The sequence below is a fragment of the Ambystoma mexicanum genome, chromosome 11 (genome assembly GCF_040938575.1).
Source record: "Ambystoma mexicanum isolate Mex_15411 chromosome 11, UKY_AmexF1_1, whole genome shotgun sequence".
Classification (NCBI taxonomy): Eukaryota; Metazoa; Chordata; class Amphibia; order Caudata; family Ambystomatidae; genus Ambystoma; species Ambystoma mexicanum.
Window position 1 is genome coordinate 603,529,735 of NC_090934.1, and position 25,372 is coordinate 603,555,106.

Genomic DNA, 25,372 nt, shown 5'->3' on the forward strand with positions numbered 1-25,372 from the left:
AATGTTACAAACTGGCAGGGAAAGAGCCACCCCAAAATCTTAGGGCTCATTCAACCAGGGGTATCGCAGCCTCTCCGGCCCTCCAAAGAGGGGTACCGGTCCGAGACATATGTACAGCTGCCACATGGTCATCCGCACATACATTCACAAAATTTTACAACCTGGATTCCTCCAATAGTCAAGAGACCAGATTTGGCAAAGACTTATTACATTCGGTTCATTCCTAAAAGGGATACATGACTTTATTACTCCCACCTCCAATTACATTCCACTGCTATGGGAGTCTATCAAAGATAAGGAATAGGTCGGAGGACACAATCCCTTCGAAGAACAAGTTACTTCTTACCTTGTAACGTTCTTTCGATGGGATGTTCCTCCGACGTATTCCTTATCGCCTCTCCCATCCATTCCCGCAGTAATACTTTCCTTGTGGTTGCAGCTTACGCTCCTTCAAGGTCAATAACCAATTCAGGCATGACTTATCTTATGCTACAAAACGGAACTGAGCAACGGACGCTGCGCGTGGCTATTTATGGGCATGGTGACGTTGGCGCCGATACAGTGGCTGTCAAGGGACATCGACTCAGTGGACGTCGACGCGCAGCGCCCTCTACAGAGAAAACATTTCCGAGGCCAGCAAGCTGGAGACGAATTATCAAACATAAGGAATACGTCGGAGGAACATCCCATCGAAAGAACGTTACAAGGTAAGAAGTAACTTGTTCTTCTCTGCTAGGCACATATGGCCACTATGCAGGCCGTGTTCCAAAATGTCTTGTCGTATCTATCCCCCCGTTCTACCCCCAGATCCTGAGAAATGCTCCATTAGGGTCCATTTGCACTGACCTGTCCCAGGTCCCTTCTATCTACTTATTATGGACATTCTTGACCAGACATGCTTGTGCTTTAAAAGTTGAAATAAACCTGCAAGTCGGAAACTGATACAAAAGCAAAACATGTGCGAACAGCAAACGGTCTGAAATATCAGCTACGAACAACATTCCGAAACGTTTTAGTAATGTCAACTGCTAGGCCCCACGTACCCATTAATTTGCCATTACCAATGTTTCTGGTGTTTAATTTTCATATCTGAGATACTATGAGGAGTTCTCGGTTGATTCTCCTGTTTGTCTTGTTTTTCAGGCATATTATCACACAATTTATGTCACTATTAACAGCAGTTATTTAAGTTTTGCATATCTAGCAGAATGGTTCTCAAGCTTAGTTGCACACAGCAATGTGTTGTTGTCAAACTCTTTTACACCCTGTGACGAATCTGGGCAATTTGTCCCTTCTCCCCGGAAGGGAGCCACCCCCTTTGAGACTAGGGAGGTGAGCCGCTCAGCAAGACCCTCCCTAGGGGGTCCGTGCAAGTGGGATCCACTGGGAGTGACTCTTCTCTCGGGGGCAGGGACTCCCATTCTGATAAGGAAATCCACATCCATCGTACATTTGCCTTCATGAGAATTGGAAAGTCTGTTCTATTTTGAATCCACCAAATACCAACATTTCTTCTGTCTCTTTGGCTTCAGGTAATTCTGGACCTCTCCTGAACACCATTGTCAAAGAAGGTCACACCCTTTTTGTTTGTAATGAGAGATTATAAAACCAAGAGGAACTTTGAATTGATGAGAATCTCCTACACCGTGGGAGCAGATAATCCTACACAGGGATGATCCTCTGAAGGAAAGATGTCCTGGAAGGGCAGAGCCATGGTAGACTACAGAGCCAGTGGTAGTGTGGCGATCGAACGAAACACTTGTAAGATGCCGGAAGTCTGGCTTTCTGACCGACTGAAAAGCCAAGGTCGGGAGAGAGACAGAGAAGCAACAGTCTCACCTGGTGGCGTGCACATAAGGAAGCTGCGGTGGGCCTGGGGTCCGGCAGCCAATGCCGAGACCAAACTGCAGAGAGCCCAGATCCCCGAGCTCCACACACAAAGTGCTTTTGCTGCTGTGATATGAACTACGGAAGGGAAGCGAACGCTGCTGAGGAGAGCACACAAATGAGAGGTATGAACATTGATAGTCCAGTCTGGGAAAGCTGACAAGGTTACAGGACCTTGAGGAACCCAAACGGACAAGTGCCCTATGTAAATCAGATGGAAATTAACACAAACACTTTGCATCCAGGCTTTTGGAAAGAGAGGTTACGGAAGCCTGTAAAACCCGAGTGGGAAAGCGCCCTATGTGTGTCAAGTTGATTGAGAGAAAGCAGGTCTGCCAGAAGGTAGTAGTACTTTGGATAGTCCAAGAACCACAGACTTGTAAAGAGAACTGCGTTAAAAGTGTATTGTACTGTGACATTTTCTTTTGACCAAGCAAGTATGCAAGCAAATTGAGAACTATTTCTATTATATTGATGGACTTTGGAACAAACGACAAACCCTCTAAGTGATTGGACCAGGTAGATGCCGAAGAAAGAGGCCATTGCTCCGGTCTCTCTTTTAGTTAGGTTTTCCAAAGTGGTACGGCCAGATTAATTGGATAGGATTTTGGACTAAGGACTGATTTCTTTTGATCACCATTAGTTTTAGTTAATTGGGCAGGCAACGTCCCTCATAGCTGTAGGGCTAGATAGGCATTTTTCCTTTTATTTTAATGAAAACACTTGAACATGTCAGTCACTCCTCTGACTTTTTCTTCTGGTTCGCCACAACCCCTATAAAGATGTATAGGTAGTAGATTTGCACTAGAATGTGCTGCGAAAGTGGTAAAGAACCAGGAACACAAGTAAATTTTTCTTTTGTAACTGTAACCACCTTTTCTTGGAAAATGTTGACTGTTTACCGCACTTTTGAAGTCATCTTTATGTAAAACGCATATGTAGTGGCCCATAAACATTCTTAAATTATGTAAAATGAAAATAACTGTGGACAATTGGTTGTCAGCCTTGACCAAAACCTGGACAAATCTGTTTGCTCGAAGGGAAAGATGAGAAATTGTGTTGTCTGGTCTGTATTAATGACATTTTATGGCATGTTCTAATTTTGTGCGTTTTGTTCAGTCCCCTGTTTGAAGAGATCAGTAAGGACTTTGGCGGTCATTTTGTAAAAGAAAAATGCAAATTGCATGCAGGGGACCTCCAATATTTGCCCTCCACTGTTTGGTCCCCTGCATGCAATTTTCATCACTCACAAAGCGGTATGTAATCGTGAAGAGTAAATCGAGGCGAAATTGCATTTACCCTTCACTGTTACCTTCCGCTTTGTGAAAGAGAACACGCTGCCTGCAAATTACACCCAGCATGCACCTTTTTTCTCCAGCATGGGGTCTGGCATAGATTCACATGCTCATGAATATTCCCCGTCATCAGGCCGGGAATCCTCGGTATAGAAAAAGCAGTATCAGTTTCGTTTCTGATCTGTCTTTCTTAGTAGTAACCAATCACTGGTCTCTGGGTGATACTGCCCCCAGCCAATGACTGCCCTCTCCCTAAGCCCCGCCTCTGGCAGCCATCCGCAGATTTTTACCGCACGTTCAAGTGTTCGGAGTCCTCGTGCTGTAGCTCTCGAGCTTTTGCTGCGTTTTCGCGCTTTTTCAGGAGATCTTTCTCATTTTTCGGTTAAATTGAGCCTCAAGCTCCACCGTTTCTACATCCGATCAACGGGGACCCGTTTCGGAGTTTCTACGCCCCTCAAGGGTGAAGATTTCGTCGAGTTACGCTTTTGGAGGATTCCAGAAGTTCCGAGGCCTACCCCGGACATGGCCCAGGAGAAAGGAAGCTCGACGCCCGGGAAGCTGTTCAGGACCTGCCCTGGATGCCAGCTTCAGAATGTGTTCAAGGAGGACGAGCATTCGTTATGCCTCTACTGTCTCCATGAGGACAAGACGCACGTGGAGAAGGACTGTGCGTTTTATGGGAACATGTCGGAGCGGACCATGAAGGATCGCCACCTCCGTCTCGCCAACTGGCTGGAAGGGAAGAGCCCGTCAGGCGAGAAGAAGAAAAAAGTCTGAGCGGTCTTCTAAGTCCTGTGAGGGTGCCCCGGCGACGGGGGCCCAACAAAAGGCCAAGCACCGCAAGTCCGCGGGCACCGGGAGCGCCGAACGGTCGGGCTCCTTGGCTGCCAGGCAGGGCGCATCCTCCCCGGCGCCATCAACCACGAGCCAACGCTCTGGCTCGGGTAAGAGGAAGTCCGAGAACCCGGCAAAGCTTCTGGAGAGGCCCCAGTCGATCTCGAAGATTCCGGCAGAGGGGGAGCGAGGCTCGGACCCTCCCCCCAAGGTGAAGGCCCCAGGCGTAGAGAAGGTGACGATGGACTTAATTCACCCTGCTAAGACCTCGATTGAGGATATCGCAGCGGCCCTGGCTCAGCCTGTGGAGACTACGTCAGTGGAGGCGACCTCCGGATCCAGAGTCTCCCTGCCACTGCGGAAAAGTCCCCATTGGAAAAGGAGGGGGAGGGGGAGGGGCAGGTGGCCATCGTGGATACGGACACGACCTCTGAAGAAGAGCTCATCGAAGTCGTGGGGGAGGCCCAGCCCATCGGGAGGGATCCCGACGAGGGCGATGACGAGAGCGACTGTGTCCCCGACGAAGTTCCTCAAGAGCCCTCGCGCCCGTCGTTTCCGGTGCCGCAGGACACTTCGACTGCCATTTTGTCAGCGATTCAGTCCTTATGTTCGGAGATAAAGACAAGGTTTGCCCCTCCCCCCGACAGAGGTACCTGAGCCAGACCCGACGGGGGAACCGGAGCCGGGACCTTCGGAAAGTCCACTGCATAAGAAGAGGACGACGCATCCTCTGCCACCTCTCCCACCTCTGCGGCCTGCTCTGCCTTCCCCCCGGTCTACTACCCACGGGGATGATACAGGCACGGACACGGCTACGACAGGTACAGATGACGACGGAGGCGACGACGGGATGTGTCCCCCGTCACCCCCTGCTCGGGCGTCCCCGCCCGACGAGATTGGATCCTTCCATGCCATGATTTCCAGGGCATCTGAGCTCTTCCAGCTCTGCCCCAAAGAGAAGAAGAAGGAAGGGTTCCTTTACCAACGGCGTGAGGCTAAAAGGAAGACGGTCCTCGCCGTACCACTTCTTGATGACATATGGGATGAGGGGCTCACCCTCCTCAAGAACCCTGCCACGGCGCCTGCAAAGAGGGACCGGTACGAGAATAAGTACTGGGTCCCCGACGCTGCCCCCTTGTGCCTTAGGGCGCAACCTACCCCGGATTCGGTCGTCTCGGCAGCGGCAAAGAAGAAAGCTGGGGGGTCATCGGCCTCGACATCAACTTCCCCGCCTGATGGCGAGGGCAGGATGCTGGACACGATGGGACGACGGGTCATCTCATCCGCAGCGACGACTATCAAGGCGGCCAACGCCCAGGCTATCGTAGCCCGCTACGACAGGGAGTTGTGGTTCAAAATCGCCCCTCTATTGGACTTCCTTCCGGACGCCAAAAGGGCTGAGGCCCTTGAAATCTTACAGGAAGGTGAGATTGCTTCAGACCACGCCATCACGGTGGCAACGGACATCGCCGACACCGGTTTCCGTCAGTTGGGCAACAGCGTTTGCCTGAGACGACAAGGATGGCTCAAGGCGACGGATTTCCGCCAGGACGTACAAACCAAAGTTTTGGACATGCCTTTCGACAGGAACAACCTGTTTGGGAAGGCGGTTGATGAGTTCCTTCAGGCTATCAAGACGGACACAGAGACTGCCCGGGCACTGGGAGTGCTCCAACAACGACGGCCGTCCTTTCGGAGCTCCGGAGGCAGACAAGGTGCTTCCAAGGGATCCAGCAGTGGCTCCTCGACGTACCGCCAAGTGGCAAGATCTTCGTCTCAGGAGTCCTACAGGGGACACGGCAGGAAGGAAAATCACGTCCCTCAACTACTGTTGGAAGTAAGGGCGATGCTCAAGAAAGGTGTCATCGAGCTCGTCCCAAAGAGGCTTCGGGGCTCCGGAGTTTACTCAAGGTACTTCCTCGTAAAGAAGACGACAGTAGGATGGCGTCCCATCCTGGACCTGCGACGACTGAACAAGTACATCAAGGCACAGACGTTCCAGATGGTCACCCTCCAGCACGTGCTGGGACAGCTGGAGGAGGGCGATTTCCTGTCGTCGTTGGACTGGGAGGATGCGTACTTCCACATCCCCATTCTAAAAAGACACTGAAAGTTCTGCAGGTTCGTGGGCCAAGGGCGGCACTACCAGTTCAAGGCCCTCCCGTTCGGATTGAAGTCGGCACCCAGGGTGTTCACCAAGTGCCTCGCACCGGTGGCGGTGCGGCTGTGCCTGCAGTCGATCGACGTCTACCCCTACCTGGACGACTGGCTCATCCGGGCAAGGACAAGGGAGCTCGCCGTGGAGCACACTGCGAAGAGCGTCCAGCTGCTCATGGACCTGGGGTTCTCCATCAACTTTCCAAAATCCCACCTGGTCCCGTCGCAAGTCACCCTGTTTCTGGGAGCCAAGCTCGACACAGTGGCGCGGCTGGCCTCGCCGTCGGAGGAAAGGACCAGGACCATCCTGGGCAAGGTGCAGCGTCTGCTGGCCACGGACATGGCCGGGTTAGATCTATCAAGTCCCTCCTCTGGATGATGTCCTCCTGCATTTATCTGGTGCGCCTTTGCAGGCTTCGGATGCGCCCCTTACAAGAGTTCCTCGATGCCCGCTGGGTCCAGTCGACGGGCAACTTCGAGGACAGGATCCCACTCAACGAGACGTTCCGTCAGGCGATCCGGTGGTGGGGTATCCGCTCTCATCTGTCGGCGGGCACGGACTTTCAGACCCCAGCTCACCAGGTGACGGTGACGACGGATGCCTCCCTGGAAGGTTGGGGAGCGCACTCCGGAGATCTTCACGCGAGAAGCCTTTGGCTCCCGGAGGAGAAGTCACTCCACATCAACATCTTGGAGCTCCGCGCAGTGTTCTGGGCCCTCAGGTCTTTTCTTCCGTCCCTCAAGGACAAGGTGGTGAGGATCTTCACCAACAACACCACCACGATGGTCTACATCCGGAAGCAGGGCAGAACCAGATCCCCTGCCCTATCCAAGGAAGCCCAGGATCTGTGGCATTGGGCCGTTGCCCAAGGGATGTTTCTGGTGCCTTTTCATCTGGCAGGAATAAGAAACACCATTGCCGACTCACTCAGCAGAGAGCTGCGCTCGTGCCACGAGTGGGAACTACGCCAAGATCAAGTGGATCGACTCTTGCGACGATGGGGCGAACACCAGATCGATCTCTTCGCGACGGCGACGAACTCCAAGTGCCGGAGGTTCGCCAGCAGGTTCCCCCAGCCGAGGAGCATGGGCGATGCTTTCTCGTTCCCCTGGGACGGCCTATTTCTTTATGCGTTCCCTCCGTTGCCGTTGCTGCTCCGGCTCATCAACCAGCTCAAGAGGTCCCGGTGCAGGATGATCCTCGTCTCACCGGCGTGGCCGAGACAGATCTGGTTCCCGGACCTTCTGAACTTGTCAGCGTCCACACCAGTCAAGCTGCCGACGGACGCCGATCTTCTCTCCAGAGGAGGAGGCGCCATTCTTCATCAGAACCCAGAGTCACTGAACTTGCAGGCCTGGCTCCTGCAGCACTAGAGTTTGGAGGGTACGACATCCCAGCCGACTGCAGAGAGGTTCTTGCAAAGGCCAGGGCGTCCTCAACTCTCAAGTGCTACGGACATAAATGGAAGAGGTTCTCTGTCTGGTGCCGTGCACAGAAGATTAACCCTCTGCAGTTTACGGCCCCTCAAGTATTGCCATACCTACTGTCATTGGCCAAGGCTGGACTAGCTCACGCTTCCATCAAGATACATCTGGCCGCCATCTCACGATACACCAGAACTACGGGACGGGAGTCCTTGTGGTCTCATCGGTTGGTGAAGGAATTTCTGAAAGGATTGTTCCGATCATTCCCGCCGGTGAAGGCCCCTGCCCCGGCGTGGGAGCTCAATGTGGTGCTGACCAGGCTCATGGGGGGGCCCCATTTTTGCCTATGCATTTGGCACCGTTGAAGTTTGTCGTGGAAGACAGCTTTTCTCGTGGCCATCACCTTCGCACGACGAGTGGGAGAGATCCAGGCCTTATCTTGCAAGCCACCATACTTGACTTTTCACGACACGAGGGTGGTGCTGAGGACGCACCCCTCCTTCATGCCCAAGGTGCCGTCGGACTTCCACCTCAACGAACCCTTGGTGTTGCCAGTTTTCTTCCCGTCGCCTTCGTCGCCGGCTGAGAGGACTCTGCACTCGCTGGACGTAGCTAGAGCGCTGAAGTTCTACGTGGACCGCACGAAGTGTTTTCGGAAGACATCACAGCTGTTTGTAAACTTTGGACATGTGAATCAAGGGAAGGCTCTCTTGAAGGCTTCCATTTCCAGATGGCTCTCCGGCTGCATCATGCACTGTCACCGGTTGGCAAACCGACCGCTGCCCGGCCGTCCGAGAGCCCACTCGACCAGAGCGATCGCTGCTACCACAGCGTTCCCATCTGGTGTGCCCCTGCTCGACATCTGCAGGGCTGCGACGTGGAGGTCGACACACCTTCACGAGATTCTACTGCGTCGATCGGGACTCCAGGGAAGGAGTCCAGGGTCGGCCAAGCAGTGCTGCGCCACCTGTTCGCTTAAGGTGAGCCTGGTGAGGAGGTGAGAGATGCTTAATGTTGAGTTTTTTGTATTGCTTAATGTTGAGCCCGTTGCCACCTCCCGTGGTTGTGCATATGTATACTGCTATGTATTCTTATATTCATGAGCATGTGAATCCATGCCAGACCCCATGCTGGAGAAGGAACAAGTTACTTACCTGTGACTGTTGTTCTCCAGCATGGGTCTGGCATGGATTCACATGCGAACCCTCCCGCCTACCCCTCTGCGGATCTTCACTTGGTCATACTGCCACTTTACGTGCTACCAAATCTGAGGATGGCTGCCAGAGGCGGGGCTTAGGGAGAGGGCAGTCATTGGCTGGGGGCAGTATGACCCAGAGACCAGTGATTGGTTACTACTAAGAAAGACAGATCAGAAACGAAACTGATACTGATTTTTTCTATACCGAGGATACCCGGCCTGACTGGGAATATTCATGAGCATGTGAATCCATGCCAGACCCATGCTGGAGAACAACAGTTACAGGTAAGTAACTTGTTCCTTATAATAGATTTCTATGGAATCTGCCTTTTATTTACCAGTGGGAAGGCATCATGAAGCAAGACACAGACAACAGATTCCAATACAAACACTTTTATTAGCTTAAATGTCAGGATGGAAAAAGGTGTAATTTGCCCTGTGCTAAGAAGGGATTTCCTTAGCTAAGGAAAGTCTGAGTCAAAGAGTTCAACTGAAGAATCTATCTGTGTCCAAAACCTATACTTGCCCTCACAACTAATCTATACAATGTGTAGTGATGTCAGCAACCAGAAGAAACGGTGTCCAACATAAAGTTTCAGCTCCCTTCCCCAAGTATAAAGCAGTTCCAAAATAAGTCTCAAAATTACCTCTCTTGCGTTCAGGATGATACAGTTTTAACCAATACTCGGGGTTCCCTTCCCCAAGTACCAAATAACACTTTACCAAGCAAAAAGGAACTTTGAGAGTCTGATCCCAAGTCAATTAATAGTTCAAGTCTCAGGGTCCCCTTCCCCAAGTCTTAATTTCAGCACGAAAAATATCCTTTGTCTTTTTAAAGTTCTTGGAAAGTTCTTTGTCACTCTTGTGCCTTCGTTGTATGCTTGGTTTTTCATATAGAAATTGTAGCTGTGTTGAAATAACTTCAAAGTCTTCATTCTGTTTGAAATGTAATATGTTGTTTTCACATCAATCAACTTTCAATGCAGCATACATTGGTTTCACTTGGTTTTAAAGTTTCATTTAGAATTCAGCATCTGATTTTTTTTTTCTCGAATGTAAAGTTCTGTTTCACTTTTGAACCTGATATGTAACAGTTAGTAAGGTTTTTACTCAGTTCAGCATTCAAATAGATATTAATTGCATTTGTTAAGGTTTTCATTTAGTTCTGTTTTTGAAAGACACTTTACATTGAACCCGCTTGGTATTATTCCTTTAATTCACTTCAAGCGAAAGGTTGTGCATTCAGAGACTTTCAAGAACGTGTTTTCTTCACACACGACCACTCCAACACAAAGTATTCCTAGTATTTCGCTGTCTGACAATGGATTGGAGATCTTTGAAAATGTGTTTCATCAAACACTAGACACCCCGATACAATCCATTCCTCGAAAAACCATTTACTAGTGCACCCGGTTCCTCAATGGCTGTGAAATTCCCTGGTCACGGGTAGAGGCTTCACAGCAGCATGGATCGTACAGCCTTCTGCTCCTCACTTCAGGGGCCCCACTCCGGCCCCTCAGGCATCCCTGTGTCAACGACCCAACACAGGGAAACAAGCATCTTGAAAGCATATGAAAGGACAGCCTTGCCACACGGCTCCCTTCTTAACGTTCATTTGGCTCCACGGAGTCCGAGCTCCAATGCCACACGTGCACCGGTATTCCTTCTGCTGCGGTCACTCCTTCACGCTCAGGTTTCCCTGCTCTCTTATACTGCTCGGCTGGTCTTCTTTTATACACCTGCAGCCCCTTGACAGGCTGCAGGTGTGGATATGCAATCTGCTCTGCCTGACCACAATTAACGGAACATGCCTGACCTTTTACAGCTCCTGGCAGGCATCTTCTTCGTCCCAGTACCAGAGTGGTAAAAGAGGATGGTCTTCATTGTTCTTAGTTGCTTCTTCTTCGTCCCAGTACTATTAAGTGTCAAAAGGGGAGAAATTAGGGGAACTGCCTTATAACAGCCCATGAAGATTGGGGAAGGGTTGGGTTTCCAGTACTGGGAAAAGGGGTATAACATGTCTTGCCCAAAGGCTTCGCACTTCTCGTCCCCAAGGAACCTCTACCCAGGTGATCCTCCCTCGCTTCTCCGCCCCTAGCGTCATGTTCCAAGAGCGATAGCCTTTCCCTGGCCACCTGCGCAGAGAATCCAAGGGGTTTAGGAGTGAGAATGCCCTCTGGTTTCTCACACCAGGTTTATTGGTTTAACGTCTGCTTGCAAATCTCATGAAGGCATACAACTGGATGCTCCTCCAAGACCGAGGTAGAAAGCAAAGCAAAGATGCAAACTCTGTTTTGCTCCCCTCTTTCGCCCCCTCCTACGCCTTGGAAAGGTACGAAAATTAGAGCGTTAGCACATCAGCCCATCCAAAATGGCCACCACTTTCTCTTTAGTTGTGTTTATGTGGGTGTGATTGTTGACAACATTTGGTGCTAAAAACTTTCTGTAGGTTTGTATTATCTTATTTTTTGTCTAACATTTTTATTTTTTAAGTCTTACAAAATGTTTAACAAAAAAACAAAGGCATTATATGCCTGGTTCCTTTAAAGCATCCTTAATGTTGTACAGCAAACAAATGTAACCTGGGTTGGGGAGTTGGCAATGGGGATGATCGGAAGTACTAAGAGAAACTGCTTCTACTAGCTTACTTTTACTCTTATTTCCCCTATAGCCTCATTATTGCCAGGGGAGGTCTTTATAGTGTTTAATGCATCCACCACGCATTTTGACCAATTACCTGTCAAACAGCTCTCATCTTAATTTACTGGTTTACATACATCAGTATCTGTCCCTTCGCCACTCTGCCCTTCCCCCACCCCTGCTTGTTCACCAAGCGCAAAGTCTGTCCTGACCCCAAGATTCCCTGTCAAAATTAGGCCAAGTCCCCCCACCGGGCACTTTCTCTACTCCTTAGCAACTCCATTGAAATGGCCTTCGAAGACGTCAGCACCACATTTGCTCCACCTTTGATCTACCAGGCCATTGAACAACTGATAATAAATGTGTGCCTCCTTTTAGGGGTCTGGCATCAAACTCATTACTCTTCTCGCCTCCCCTACAAGTCAGCCCTTTGTGTGTCTGTCAAGTCTTCATCTCCAATTTCGGCACCCACCCCGGCAAGCTATCCGTGATCCTCCATTCCATGCTCACCCCTGGACCACTCTTCAACTCTTTTCTAAGTTGATGCTTTGGTCTGGTACTTTTCTTCTAAATTCTAAAACATCAGTTTTCTTTATTGCCCTGTCTGCCTCCCTACCCCCCCACTCCATCTTTCCAGTATCCCGCACTTTCATTCCCACTGTCACTTTGGCTGAACTGGCACAAATCATCCGTAATGCTCATCACTCCTACATATTCTCTATCCTTGCACTCCTTGATATGTTTGCCATCCTCAATATTGGTGACCACTCCTCCTAACTATCTATCCACTCAGCTTCCAGGGCCCTACCCCAGCCTGGACTGCCTTCTACCTAGCTGAGTGTCGATTTTCTATCCCCTAGAAAGTTAGAGCATTCTTGGCCACCTTCTACCAGTCCAGGACACTTAAGAGTTTATCCTCGGTGCCCTCCTAGTTACTCTCTACATCACAACCCGACTTTCCAACGCTCTCCTAACTATATAAAAGCACTTGCAAATGTTATAAATAAAAAAGCTGTGATGTGCTATTTGTCACTATTCCCATTTCAAAGCTTATTAATCTTAGAAACACTTTTTGATTCTCATCTCTGTATTGTCATTTTATATTCCATTTTCAAGTTGTATAATATTTGCCTTCTTTTTGCTTTTCAGGCAGGATTCATTCGTGTTGACCATGACTATGTTATCAAGTCAGCCCAGTTGGCAAAGGCAGGTGGATGTCAGCATTTCAACTTTGAATCATCTAATGGAGCAGACCAGGGAAGCAAGTTTCTGTACTTGAAAGTCAAGGTAACTATCGGCAAGCCAAATTCTGCCCTGAACCCTAATTTCCTTATTCCTTTTAATATTCGTTTCCACCTTTTTAAATGGCAAGCGGAGGATGTTTCATTCATATTCACAAATGTTGAATCAATTTATAGAGTACCAGAAATAACAGGTTTTTCAAGTGTCTACTTCATTATGAGGTTAGTGACTTTCTTATCGGTTCCATGTCCTGGGTTCTTAAAGGGACACAGACTGGTAGTCCAAAGGAGGGTGCCCTGTGACTATGCCCTTCTAGGTAATAAGATGGGGTGACCAGGGCGTTTACCTCCTCCAGACCCATCATCCACTAGATTGGGGGAGGACCCAGCACTTGGGCCACCTCACTAGAGCCAAACAGGAACTTTTGTCACATCAGAACAGAAAAACACTAGCACAGGGGAACCAGACTGGACTTGTAAAGAACAGGAAATAGAACTGAAAATGAAATGCAAGCATATATTAGAGGAGACAGATTACCTGGGACATGTAATACTAGACCAAATTAGGAAATACAGTGGAGAGTTTAGGTAACTGAAGTGCAAAGTAAATCACTCTTAGAAAGTAAAGCACTTTAAAACCTTCTGTGCTAGTGTTAATAGCAGGTCTTGCGTGGAAGCCTGATTTCAGTCTTCTTTTAGCAAGAGAAACAACCTCCCCTTTTTGGATGTCACTGTGCACTTCCTGAATGTAAAAGGCAGAACAAGAAAGCAATCCGAACTAATGTTGAGGCTAAGAAGACCCAGAGAGCGAATCGAGCGATCTCTACAGGAAGAGCAGAAAGCCAAATACTATCAGCAGAAAAGTAGATTTGGCAAAGCACATTCATTAAAAAACTAGTTCCTAGAATGCTAGGGGGTGTGGCTCTAATGGCCGCCTAACAAGAAAAAAGAAAAAGGTGATGACTGGAACATTTAGAATTAATCTTAAACCTCTGGCAGTTGCTCTGGGCATCCCTCCAGACCATCATTCTTCGCCTGCCAACAAATTACAGAACGGGGAAAGACCATATGCAAATCAGGCTTGGTCCCACCCTCAAAGGGGCAGTTCCGAACTGCTAGGTCACATCCATTTTGTATGAGACCATAAGCACCCCAGACATGTTTCGGCCTCATTGAGCATCATCAGAGAGGAGTAGCTTGGGTCTCTAGGCCCATCAGGCATGGGCAACCTCTGCCAATCCCCACATTTTAGAAGCTTTTCCCTCATTCCTGGGGGAGTTTGATGGACCACTGAGCTGAAGAACGGACCCCAGAGGCATCTGGCTCTTTGTGGAGTGCCCGCTGCTGCTACCAGTGCGACTCATTTGGCATACCCACTAGATCCCCTCCCGCTTTGGCCTCCTTCCTCTCTTGCAGAGATCTGAGCAGGCTGCTCTGCTGTGCGTCCTCCCACTGTTGTATGTATGTGATTCTCATTTAGTGTATTGTTTTTCTGTAAGAGCTGTGCATTCCACCCTTGGTTGCTCCCACATCTGATTTCCATTGTCTTAACTTTTGGAGGTGAGCAATCAGAGCTGGGGATTTGATGAAGTGAGGAGCATTGCTGCTGGGAGGAGGCCTGGCAGCCCATTGATTATGCATAGGGGCTGGAGGTGCACCGTGCCTGATCAATTGTTTTTCCAGTAACTCTCTATCAAGGAGTGCTGTCTGCTGAGGCACACCAGAGGGCAGGTTTGCCTGCTGGACTTATTTTTAGAGTGAAGGCAGCAAGGGGACTACCAGCTTCTTTCTCGCTCTCTCCGAATTAGAATTGGGGGGCCATTCCCTGAGTGGCTGGTGGTGCCGCTTCTGGAGGACCTGCATCACAGCCGCTTCAACTGAACTCTTTATGGATGAACACATAAGAGCCTCAACACGTTTATATATTGAGAAGCATTTCTGGGGCAGGAGTGCAGGACCTGGCTGTGGTCTCTGGACTACTCTGCATTGGCACAGTCCGCTTACTGGAATTTGTTGCTTGAACTCTCCTGGGAGAGACCTATTGCAGGAATCTGAGGCCTTCCCCATCCTTTAGCCCTATTCAAAGTTTCATATGCCCTTGGTTTACCACCAGATCCCCTAATTGATGATGCATTTGATGACTTCAGGACTCCATGCTAAATTCTTTATCTAGTCTCAAATGGATATATATATATATTTCTGAGGCTTGTGGAATCTGCTTAGATCACATGCTGTGCATAGGCCGACATCTAGTGGAAGCTGCGGAGTATTACAGTTTGTTTTTCGAAACTCGAAAATGGGCGTCGACACAGGGCGTGCCAGTAATACTATCCCTAGTGTGACGTCCACTGTACCCAAGATCCCTCACGCGACTAGGATCCTCAGATTGTTGTTTTCCGCCATACTGGTCGGGAGCATTTTGCGGAGTCCCCTGCCCTTAGCCATACTTTTGCTAAAATATTGATTAATTTACATCCTTTCCCCATCCCAACGTCGATCTTCGACACTCGACGCCGGCTTGGAGAAGATTTCGACAGTCGGCTGCTGCACGACGGGTTTGGGCCTCGGAAGGCCTCTGGCCTCGGCCCGTGCCTTGGAAGGCCTCTGGCCTCGGCCCTGCAAGTAGGGAGAGTGGGGGGTTGGACATACTCTACACTCTTGGTATATAGGTACACCTTCTACATTTCCTACACTTACCAGCCCGCTGCCTCAAGGTGCGTATGGAGGGTGCCCCTTTTCAATTCTGCCCCAAGTGCAATCGCAAATACCCTTGGGTCGACAGGCACGCCACGTGCAATCTCTGCTTGCCGAGGGACCATCCCGAGGCGAACTGCAGAGCGTGTAGTAGGTTTAAACCTAAGACACTTAAGGACCGTTCAACGCAGCGCTGGGCCCACCACGCCAGGCAGGCGGCCATGGCAGCGGAGGGCGCCTTCAGCGAAGGCAGCGACGCCGTGCTTTCGGACGGCGAGGGCATTACGGCAGGTCCCCAACCTCGGAAGGTCGTCCGACAGGGCGGCTATGGGGAAGACCCCCGGCGACGCAAGCGCTTCACACACCACTCACACAAAACACACGAAGTCCAACCGAGACTCGACGACGTCGAGTTCTCGGAAAGAGGCACATACAGAACGGTTCGAATCGGTGTCCTCTGGACGTTCTCGATCGAGATCGCCGCATGACTCCAGGCAATCATCCACTCTTGCCAAGAGTGCCTCGCTCCCTAAGCTAACAGAAGTTTGATCGTCTGAGGACGAAGACGACTTCCACCCCCAGGCCGCTCTCCAGGAGTCGGAGCCCGCATACAAGATCAGCGCGGCCCCACGTTCGAAGGACAGGGACTCTACCCCCGATCCTCGACGCCAGGCGTCGAAAACCTCCGGAGCCACAAAGGGACAGGGAAAACACTTTTCCACTCACGTGGGAGGGGGGAAAACAGCAGAAGAAGCAGCCACTGCACTCTTCCACACCTGTGAAACACTCCACTCCTCCTAAACAGACAGACAAGACCAGGTCTGCTGCTATTTCTAAAACCAACAAATCTACTTAGATTAAGTCTGCTAGACTTTCTGAGAGAGTCATTCCCAGTTCCAAAGAATGGTCGAGTGATGACATAGATAGGGTCATGTCAAGGATGTCTTCTTTGCAGACTTTTATGATAAAAATCCAGACCATTTCCTTTCATATAATCCACAAGGGGCTACACCCTCAGGCTCTAATGATCCTATCCCCCCGAGTAAGAAGCCCCGGTTTGAGACACCTATGAGGTCTGCGGACCCCTTCGATGTACAACCATACTCACGGCCATACTCACAGTATCAAGGAGAGACTTCCTTTGGTGAGGGACCAAGAATTTGGTAGAAGAGCAAACCGGGACGGGCTGCTATGGGGATGATGAGGACCAAGAAGAGGAAGAGGAAGACCCTGAAACCTACAGAGTAGATTCCCGGTAGAGAAGGAAGCCCCGGTTACCGACTCCCTTCTTGATAACCAACCCCTCCTGAATGAGGTTCTCGCACGTGCAGGAGAACATTTCCATATTGACACCCACGGTGTCTGGAAGAGAGGGACTTCGCCGAGGAGTTAGTGGGAGAAAGGAGGCCTGTTGCCCAGACCATCCCTATCCTTAAGTCTATTCAGCAAAGAATAGACCCGTCCCTGGTGAACCCGAACCTCACCAGAGCAGTCAATCCCAGGGTTGAAAAACTTTTCAGGGCAGCCCAGTCTGACCCTCTCTATATAAGAGGACATCTGAAGCCAGACTCCCTGGTTGTCACTAACACTCGTAAGAGGGCTGGAACACCCTTGTCACCGTCCGAAGCTCCTCCAGACAAGGAGAGCAAAAAACTATATGGTTTTGGCAGGAAAGTAGCCTCAACGTCCGCCTATCAAGCAAGGATTGCAAACTCCACCACCCTGTTGGCCAGCTACAACTGCCATCAGTGGGAAGAAGTCGCGGCACTCATAGCCTCTGCACCAGAACCCTTAAAGGGCCAGTTACACGAATTTCCGCAGAGGGTAGAGCCGTGTCTGGTTGCATTTTAAAAGCAACTTTTGACGCCGCGGACAACGCAGGCAGATTGATAGCAGAAGTTACTGTTATCAAGAGACATGCGTGGTTACGGCAGTCTGGTTTTAAGGCAGAAACCCAGGCATCATTGTTGGACAAACCGGTGGAAGCCGATCTGTTGTTTGGTAAGGCGGTCGAGGATGCGCTGAAGAATGCCGGATGAATACGAGACACTCCAGTCCCTTGGCCAGTTAACCAATAAACCCCCTAACCAGAGAGGGAATGGTAATTTTCGTCGCCCACGCGGCCAAAATTCCCAGAGATGATCAAACTATTCCCAGGGGCAGGGTACACATTGGAACAACAACAGCCAACAGTCTACCCAGGGTTACGGCAGGGGTAAAAGGAGAGGACGTGGTAAAGGCAGAGGCAGCCCCAGTAGAGGAGGCGGCGCGCCCCCACCAAAGCAGCGACGCTCAGTTCAGGGTCCCTTCTCACGCAACCCCAGTAGCGGGACGCATTTCCAACTTCACCCAGGCTTGGGAAGGGATCACATCAGACAGATGGGTGCTGTCAACAGGGTACTGTATAGAACTACTGCAGCGTCCCCGGAACCATCCTCCACGTCAAAGAGTACACTCTTTAGAGCATCAGAAGATTCTCCTCGAGGAGATCGCCAATCTGCTAGCAAAGGACGCGATAGAACTCGTCCCGGGACACCAGGTAAACAAGGGTATTTATTCAACTTACTTCCTTGTGCCAAAAAAAAAGATTTGACAATGTGCCCAGTATTGGACTTACGGCCTGCCAACAAGTATGTCAAGCCCCAAAAGTTTCGAATGACTATGCTACAAGAGGTAATTCCCCTCCTAAAAAAGGGGATTACATGGCAACCTTCGATATGAAAGATGCCTATTTTCATATTTCCATGTTCCCAGCACACAGAAAGTACTTGCGCTTCAAGGTGGACAGTCGGCACTACCAGTTCAAGGTACTACCCTTCGGGATAGCTTCGGCACCAAGGGTATTCACCAAGGTACTGGCGGTGGCGGCTGCACACCTACGCAGGGAGGCAATCCCGGTGTACCCTTATCTGGACGACTGGCTCATAACAGGGGAAACCCCAGTAATTTGCAGAACAAACATTCAAAGGACTATCGACCTCCTCCACGAATTAGGCTTCTCAATCAACGAGAAAAAGTCAAGCCTGGTGCCAAGCACCTCCAAACAGTTCCTAGGAGCAATCCTAGATACTCAAGAGGGGTTGACATTTCCTTTAGAGGAAAGAATTTGGAATATACTACTGCAAATTCCGCAATATCAGTCCGGTCACCAAATAACGGTACGCAAAGCAATGCGTTTGCTGGGCATGATGGCGTCATGTATTTACCTGGTCCCCCACGTGCGCCTGCGCATGCGTCCCATGCAGGAATGGTTGGCGAAACAGTGGTCTCAGGCAAGTGGTCAGTGGGACGATCTAGTGGTCGTTTCGCCAACACTAGTACAAAGCCTTCACTGGTGGACAAGAGAGAATCTTGCACAGGGGAAACCCTTTTACGATCCCGAAGTACAGGCAGTAGTCACTACCAATGCATGTCTGACGGGGTGGGGAGCTCACCATCTCCACCACACAGCTCAGGGTCTCTGATCTCCCTCAGTGGCCAAGAACCACATCAACCTGCTAGAGCTTCTGGCAGTATTCAGAGTGCTTCAAGTGTTCGAGCCCTACCTACTAAACCTGTCAGTGCAAATCCGGACGGACAGCACGACAGCCATGTTCTACCTGAACAAGCAAGGAGGGACTCATTTGCCAAATCTGTCCAAGCTTGCCCAGAAAATCTGGATATGGGCACTCAGACGGAACATCTTCCTGTCATCACAACATGTTCCAGGGGAGCTCAATTCCCTAGCGAATGCTCTGAGCAGAGACTCCCTCCCAGAGGAACACGAATGGGTTCTACACAGAGAGGTCGTAGAAGATATCTTCTCTCAGTGGGGTTTCCCCACTATAGACTTATTCGCCACAAGCGAAAACAGACAATGCCCAGGATTTGCATCCAGGTTCCCCCAACCAGACTCCCAGGGGAACGCCCTGTGGATGAACTGGTCAGGGATGTTTGCGTACGCTTTTCCACCAACTCCTCATCAGGAAGGTGGTCAACAAGATGAACAGAGAGTTGATGACGCTCGTCCTAGTTGCTTCCATGTGGGCAAGACAACCGTGGTTCCCACACCTACGCAGGATGGCGGTGTGCGAACCCATCAAACTTCCGGCCTGGTACAACCTACTGTCCCAGCACCAAGGTCAAACAGTGCATCAGCAACCCAACTCAATGAACCTGGCAGCATGGCTCCTGAGGTCATAGAGTTTGGACATCTCAATTTACCACAGAGGTGTATGGACATCCTAAAGGAATCTAGGAAACCAAACACAAGGCACTGCTACTTTGACAAGTGGAGGAGATTCGTTATCTGGTGCCAGAGTAGACAAATCAACCCAGTTGATTGCACTCCTTCCACTATTGTTACATACATGCTCCACCTGCTAGATGCAGGATTGGTTGTTAACTCACTGAAAGTACACCTAGCAGCCCTATCGGCATACACCACTTCCCATAACAAGGTCTTGTGGTGGAAAGTACCAGTAGTTAAAGCCTTCATGGAAGGAGTAAAGAGACTTCACTCTCCTATTTCAAACCCACCACCAGGGTGGGACCTTAATATGGTGCTATCTAAGCTCATGGGCCCCCCTTTCGAGCCCATGCATAAAAGCAGTCTCAAACACCTGATTTATAAAACGGCCTTCTTAGTAGCTATTACTTCTATAAGAAGGGTCAGTGAAATTCAGGCTCTGTCAGTGCAGGATCCCTTCTTTACTGTCCATAAAGACAAACTGGTTTTACGCACACACCCTAGGTTCTCACCTAAGTTTATGTCTAAATTCCACGTAAACAAGTCCATCAAGCTTCCGGCTTTCTTCCAGGACCCTCAAAGCTCGGCTGAGGTGAAACTACACACCCTAGATGTGCGTAGGGCGGTCCTCTACTATGTAAATAAAACCAGACCGCTAAGGAAAACAGATCAACTGTTAGCTACAGGCAGAGAGGGGGATCGCGTCTCTAAAGGTGCCATCTCGAAGTGGATTATTAACTGTATCCAGCTGTGTTACTCACTCTCTGAAAGAACTCTGCCTTTTACGCCAAGAGCCCACTCTACTAGAGGCATTGGGGCCACTCTGGCTTTCATTGCAAATGTACCCCTTGACACCATTTGCAAAGCAGCTACTTGGAGCTCTATTCACACTTTTACTCAGCATTACTGCATTGACACCCATTCCAAGGCAGATACACAAGTGGGACAAGCGGTTCTAAGACATTTATTTGCTCATGACCCTTCTCACATCCCACCTCCTTCTTCAGGTACTGCTCGCTAATCTATGCACAGCATGTGATCTAAGCAGATTCCACAAGCCTCAGAAGGGATACATTACTCACCGTAATCATATTTCTGATGCTTGTATCTGCATAGATTCACATGCGACCCACCCTTCCTCCCCTCTGAGAGAAGGCGCATGGTTGCTTGTAGTCTTACCTTTCTATCTGCTTTGATTATCTGTACTCACGCTACTCCTCATGCTACCTCATGTCAGAAAAAATACAATCTGAGGATCCTAGACGCGTGAGGGATCTTGGGTACAGTGGACGTCACACTAGGGATAGTATTACTGGCATGCCCTGTGTCGACGCCCATTTTCGAGTTTCGAAAAACAAACTGTAATACTCCGCAGCTTCCACTAGATGTCGGCCTATGCACAGCATGTGAATCTAAGCAGATACAAGCATCAGAAATACTATTACGGTGAGTAATGTATCCCATATATATATATTTCAAACAGGTAGTTTAGCCAACAAATTGCGCTCTGCCTCATTATTGAGCTGGTGCTACTGGGCTAGAGCAGGCTACGCTCAATATAAGGTAAACAGAAGGTAATGGTGCTGAAGAGAAGAAAAACTTAACTACAGACACCTGCCAAAAAAATGCCCAAGCACTGAAGACTCCAGACTGTGTTCCAAAATTTCATTTATTTATCCAAATAGTGAACATTCCATAAAAAGCATACATAGCAGTACCTTGGCAGACCAGATGTCATGCAGCACTCGCCCACAGAGGGTTGAAAACGCCACGACTCGCGAGCTTCCTCAGGCTAGTTGTAAATCCAAATGTTAGTTTCCTCGTGTGTTTATACCCTTGCGAGGAAGGTGATTGGCTCTACACAGCTGTGCAGCGCGCGTAACGTAAAAAAACGTCACAGTTCATTTGTTAGAACTCTATGGTTCTGATGGCAGTAAATCCGCCATTTTACAATGTCTAAATACAAGTTTACCCACCATTGTGAGTTACCTATTGCCCCATTCATATGCTATGTATGTGCCCGCTAAACATTTAATAGTGACAGCCCATCATCTTCTCTCGCTATACAAATGTTAAAATTATTATCCACGAGTTAATGCGCCATTGCGCCTGCTTAATATGTTGCCGCGCCGTGATAGAGAAAGTGTCTACACGGCACTGCTTTCATTCCGCTAGTGGCGCAGAGCACCCAAAAACAAATGTGTGGAGCTGTTGCCTTGAGACCACAGTGCCCGCTCTCACGCAGTTATGTGAGCTTATCAAATAAAAGCCTGCATACAACATGGTGAATGCAACCAACCAACTTCAGGGACACAGTTACCTCCCAAACTGATGTTTCATAGGGTGCCTAAAAACGATGTATGTACATCTTTCCGAAAATGCTAATCCATATATGAAAGGGATTCCATGCAGAGTGTTAGGTAAATATGCAAAAATATGTAACATATTATTGAAAGCACTTAGTTCATGCTTAACCTTGCCCCTATCTGGGTTAACATAATTGTCATATATTATTAAAAGCAAATAATTAATGCTAGACCTTACCCCTGCCTGGGTTGGCACAATTAATAAAGGGCAAGTGCATATACTAAAGTGACGAGACTGATCTGATTGCCCAAAGGGGAAATAAACTTAATGAACCCTGAGGCGGAGATCTCCTCTTTCAAAAATACATAATGTGTCCTGAATGCTGAAGATAAAATTACACCCCATGCAGAATAACAGTACCAATGTATCACCATGTTAAATCAGTAGGATTATTCACTACACGGAGCGAGCATATGTGGTACAGGCAGCATGATTCTCTATGACCTGTTGACAAAATAGCGATTAGTGAAAGATCACAAAAAAATATAAAGTGACTAGTGCATAAAAGTGTAGCATGAGACAAATGCTCAAACCTAGATACCTATTCAGTGCAGAGATATTGCTGTGTGACATCAAAGTGTCCATAAAGAGTAGAGTATGTCAATTCATGTGGTTCACACAGCCAAAGGAACGGAGTCCACATAGTTTAGCCTCATACCAATAGACAATGATCTATAATCTTACAGTGATCATATTTGCAAAGAGTTGGGGAAAATGGGCAGAGCCAAAGTGTATTGGTTAATATAGGATACCATCTAGGTATCAGTATTCAAATTCTCATTCATGTAGGAACACATACATCTCTGAGTCTATGTTTAAGCCTTTAAGTGCCATGGGTATTTCTCCCCAGTGCCAGGGCATTTTTTGGTGATTTTGGTATGTGGCCATTCAATGGCTTGTAACCTTTTTGTTACATGAGATATCTCGGCCAAATTTGGCTCCTTTTATTCCCCACATGTAGGCGGTTGTAACGCCACCCAGGAATCCCAGGTTGCTGTAGGGGGGTGAGAGAAAATAAGGAAAAAGTGCGAAAATTTTGGGTTTTTTCAAAAAATGCCAATAAAATGATGTACAAAGAAGCCTGTGTTTTTTTTCCTTGTAAGAGCTAGGAACAAATGGTTTGCTGTGCTGAGTTCCCCAATTTCCTGGCTTTCAGGAACAGGTTGAGTGGAAATGGAAAAAAATATTTTGATGTGGTTATCAACCGTTTCGTGAGAGGTAGGCGATTTTGGCCCTTTTTGCCAATTGGACATGCATGGACGGAATGGAAGAAAAGGGCAGGAAAGCCAAATTGGAGGACAGAAAGGTATATATTTCTGAAAAGTAGAGAAAATTCCAAATTTAGGAAGGGGTGATTTGCATAGGTCAGGCAACAACTAGGTAGGGGAAACTGCCATCGAATGGGGGAAAAGCGGGAAAATGACTGAAAAAAAGGTATGTGTTGGACATGGTTGGCTTGGTACGGCAATGGCTTCTATGAATTTTGAGAAAAGCAATGCTCCGCTACATTCCCCCGACTCTTGCAGTTAGGAGAGCATACAATTTTTGTAGTGTTTTTACAAAACAAGCAATACCACAAGCCAAACACTGAGCCATGGTACACAGGAGTTTTATGCTCACGGCCTGACCAGACGCACTTAGCATGTGTAAATTGGGAAAACCAATGTGGTGAGGAGCGGCAAGCATACATTTTTTGAAAGAGCACAGGCAGACCTTTTCAAGGGTAGGTGACTTGTGCAGGTTACAAATGTAGGTCACATTTGGGAAAAGAAAGGGTTGTGAGACAAAGGGCACCAGCAAATGGGTCAAAACGTTATGAAAACCACACAAACGCAACACATGGCCTACCGTCCCGCGTTCCCACAGTTGTCCCGATGAAAACGGTACCCCACATGTGTGGGTGCACCTACCTTGCCGCCAAGGGGAAAGCCTAAAACACAAGTAACCCCAAGTCTGTTTTCAGAGCGAAATCTCAGATATTCTGCCGACCGGCACAACGTACAGATATGGGCCTCGGGTGTCCAAGCCACCGAGGAAAACAGGGAACCCCATGCATTTCCGAAAAGAGGACACCCGTGGGAATCCGCAGAGGTATGATTTGCGCACATCGCCCCAGAATTTTTTACCCAGACAGCCCTGCAAAGTCCCAAATGTGGGGAAAAAACGCTTTTTCCGCACATTTCGCTCGACGCACCCATCGAAACACGCCCCCAACAACACATGGCCTACCTTCACGCGTTCCCACAGGTGTCCCGATGAAAACGGTACCTCACATGTGTGGGTGCACCTACCGGGGCCGGAAAAGGTTAACCCACTGGTCACCCCAAGCCTTTTGCTACTGCCCATTGTGTTCATGTGGGCAACCTACAGATTTGGCGCTAGGGCGTCGAAGCCAGCAAGGAAAACGGGGAACCCCATGCATTTTCCAAAAGAGGACACCCTTGGGAATCCAGAGGTCTGCCTTGCGCAAATTGGCCCAGTTTTTATTAGCCACAATCCCCGACAAAGGGTTATATTTGGTGGGGGAAACAAAAACACAATGTTCACTTTGTCTGGTGTTCTGGGTAATAAATTCTGGGCCGCTTCGCGCAAGTCAGACCTCTGCGCATTCCCACAGGTGTCCTCTTTTGGGAAATGCATGGGGTTCCCTGTTTTCCTTGCTGGCTTCGACACCCTAGGGCTAAATCTGTAGGTTGCCCACATGAACAAATTGTGCTGTGGCGAAAGGCTTGGGGTTACTAGCGGCTTACCCCTTTCCTTTTGCGCCCCCGGTAGGTGCACCCACACACGTGAGGCACCATTTTCGTCAGGACACCTGTGGGAACGCGAGAAGGTATGACATCTGTTGGTGGCGACGTGTTTCGGTGAGTGCACACAGGGAAATGTATCTGAAATTGGCTGGAAATGCAGACAATTCTCAGATATTTCCCTCTGGCCACTCACCGAAACACACCGCCAACAACACGTGGCCTACCTTCCTGCATCGCCACACGTGTCCCAATGAGAGGCAGACCTCTTGTGTGCAAGTGTGGTACCTGAGTGACAATGGGTAAATCTGTTATATAGTAACTTCTCTGTAGTGCGCTTAGGAAACAGTAAAGTACTGGTAGTAAGCCATTTCACATGCACCTTTCCTCACACTTCCCATACATACCAGACACAATGCAGTTAGACACGCAAGGTGGGATTTAGCACAAGGAGAAACCTCCTTGTGTAGCACAAGAAGGTTTGTCCTTGTGAGCAGTGATGCCACGACAAGGCACCCACCGGATCACTGGCCAATCGTATCCCTTTCGTGTCTGCAGTCAGTTGGCATCCATTTCAGCAGTTGCACTTCTACCAAATCACTAGCACCAGAGCAAGTGTATCTACACATGAGCATATCTACACACTTATACCACGTGGA

General features: G+C 49.0%; 1 protein-coding gene across 5 annotated transcripts in view; it reads left to right on the top strand.

Moving 5' to 3' along the window:
• The window catches only part of HTATIP2 (HIV-1 Tat interactive protein 2), a 455,781-nt gene that overhangs the window by 326,250 nt on the left and 104,159 nt on the right, over nucleotides 1–25,372 (top strand). For all 5 annotated transcript variants that reach the window (XM_069623476.1, XM_069623478.1, XM_069623477.1 and 2 more), the window contains one exon: nucleotides 12,590–12,723. In XM_069623476.1, coding sequence (XP_069479577.1) covers nucleotides 12,590–12,723 — 134 coding nt within the window. The remainder of the gene's footprint in view (nucleotides 1–12,589; nucleotides 12,724–25,372) is intronic.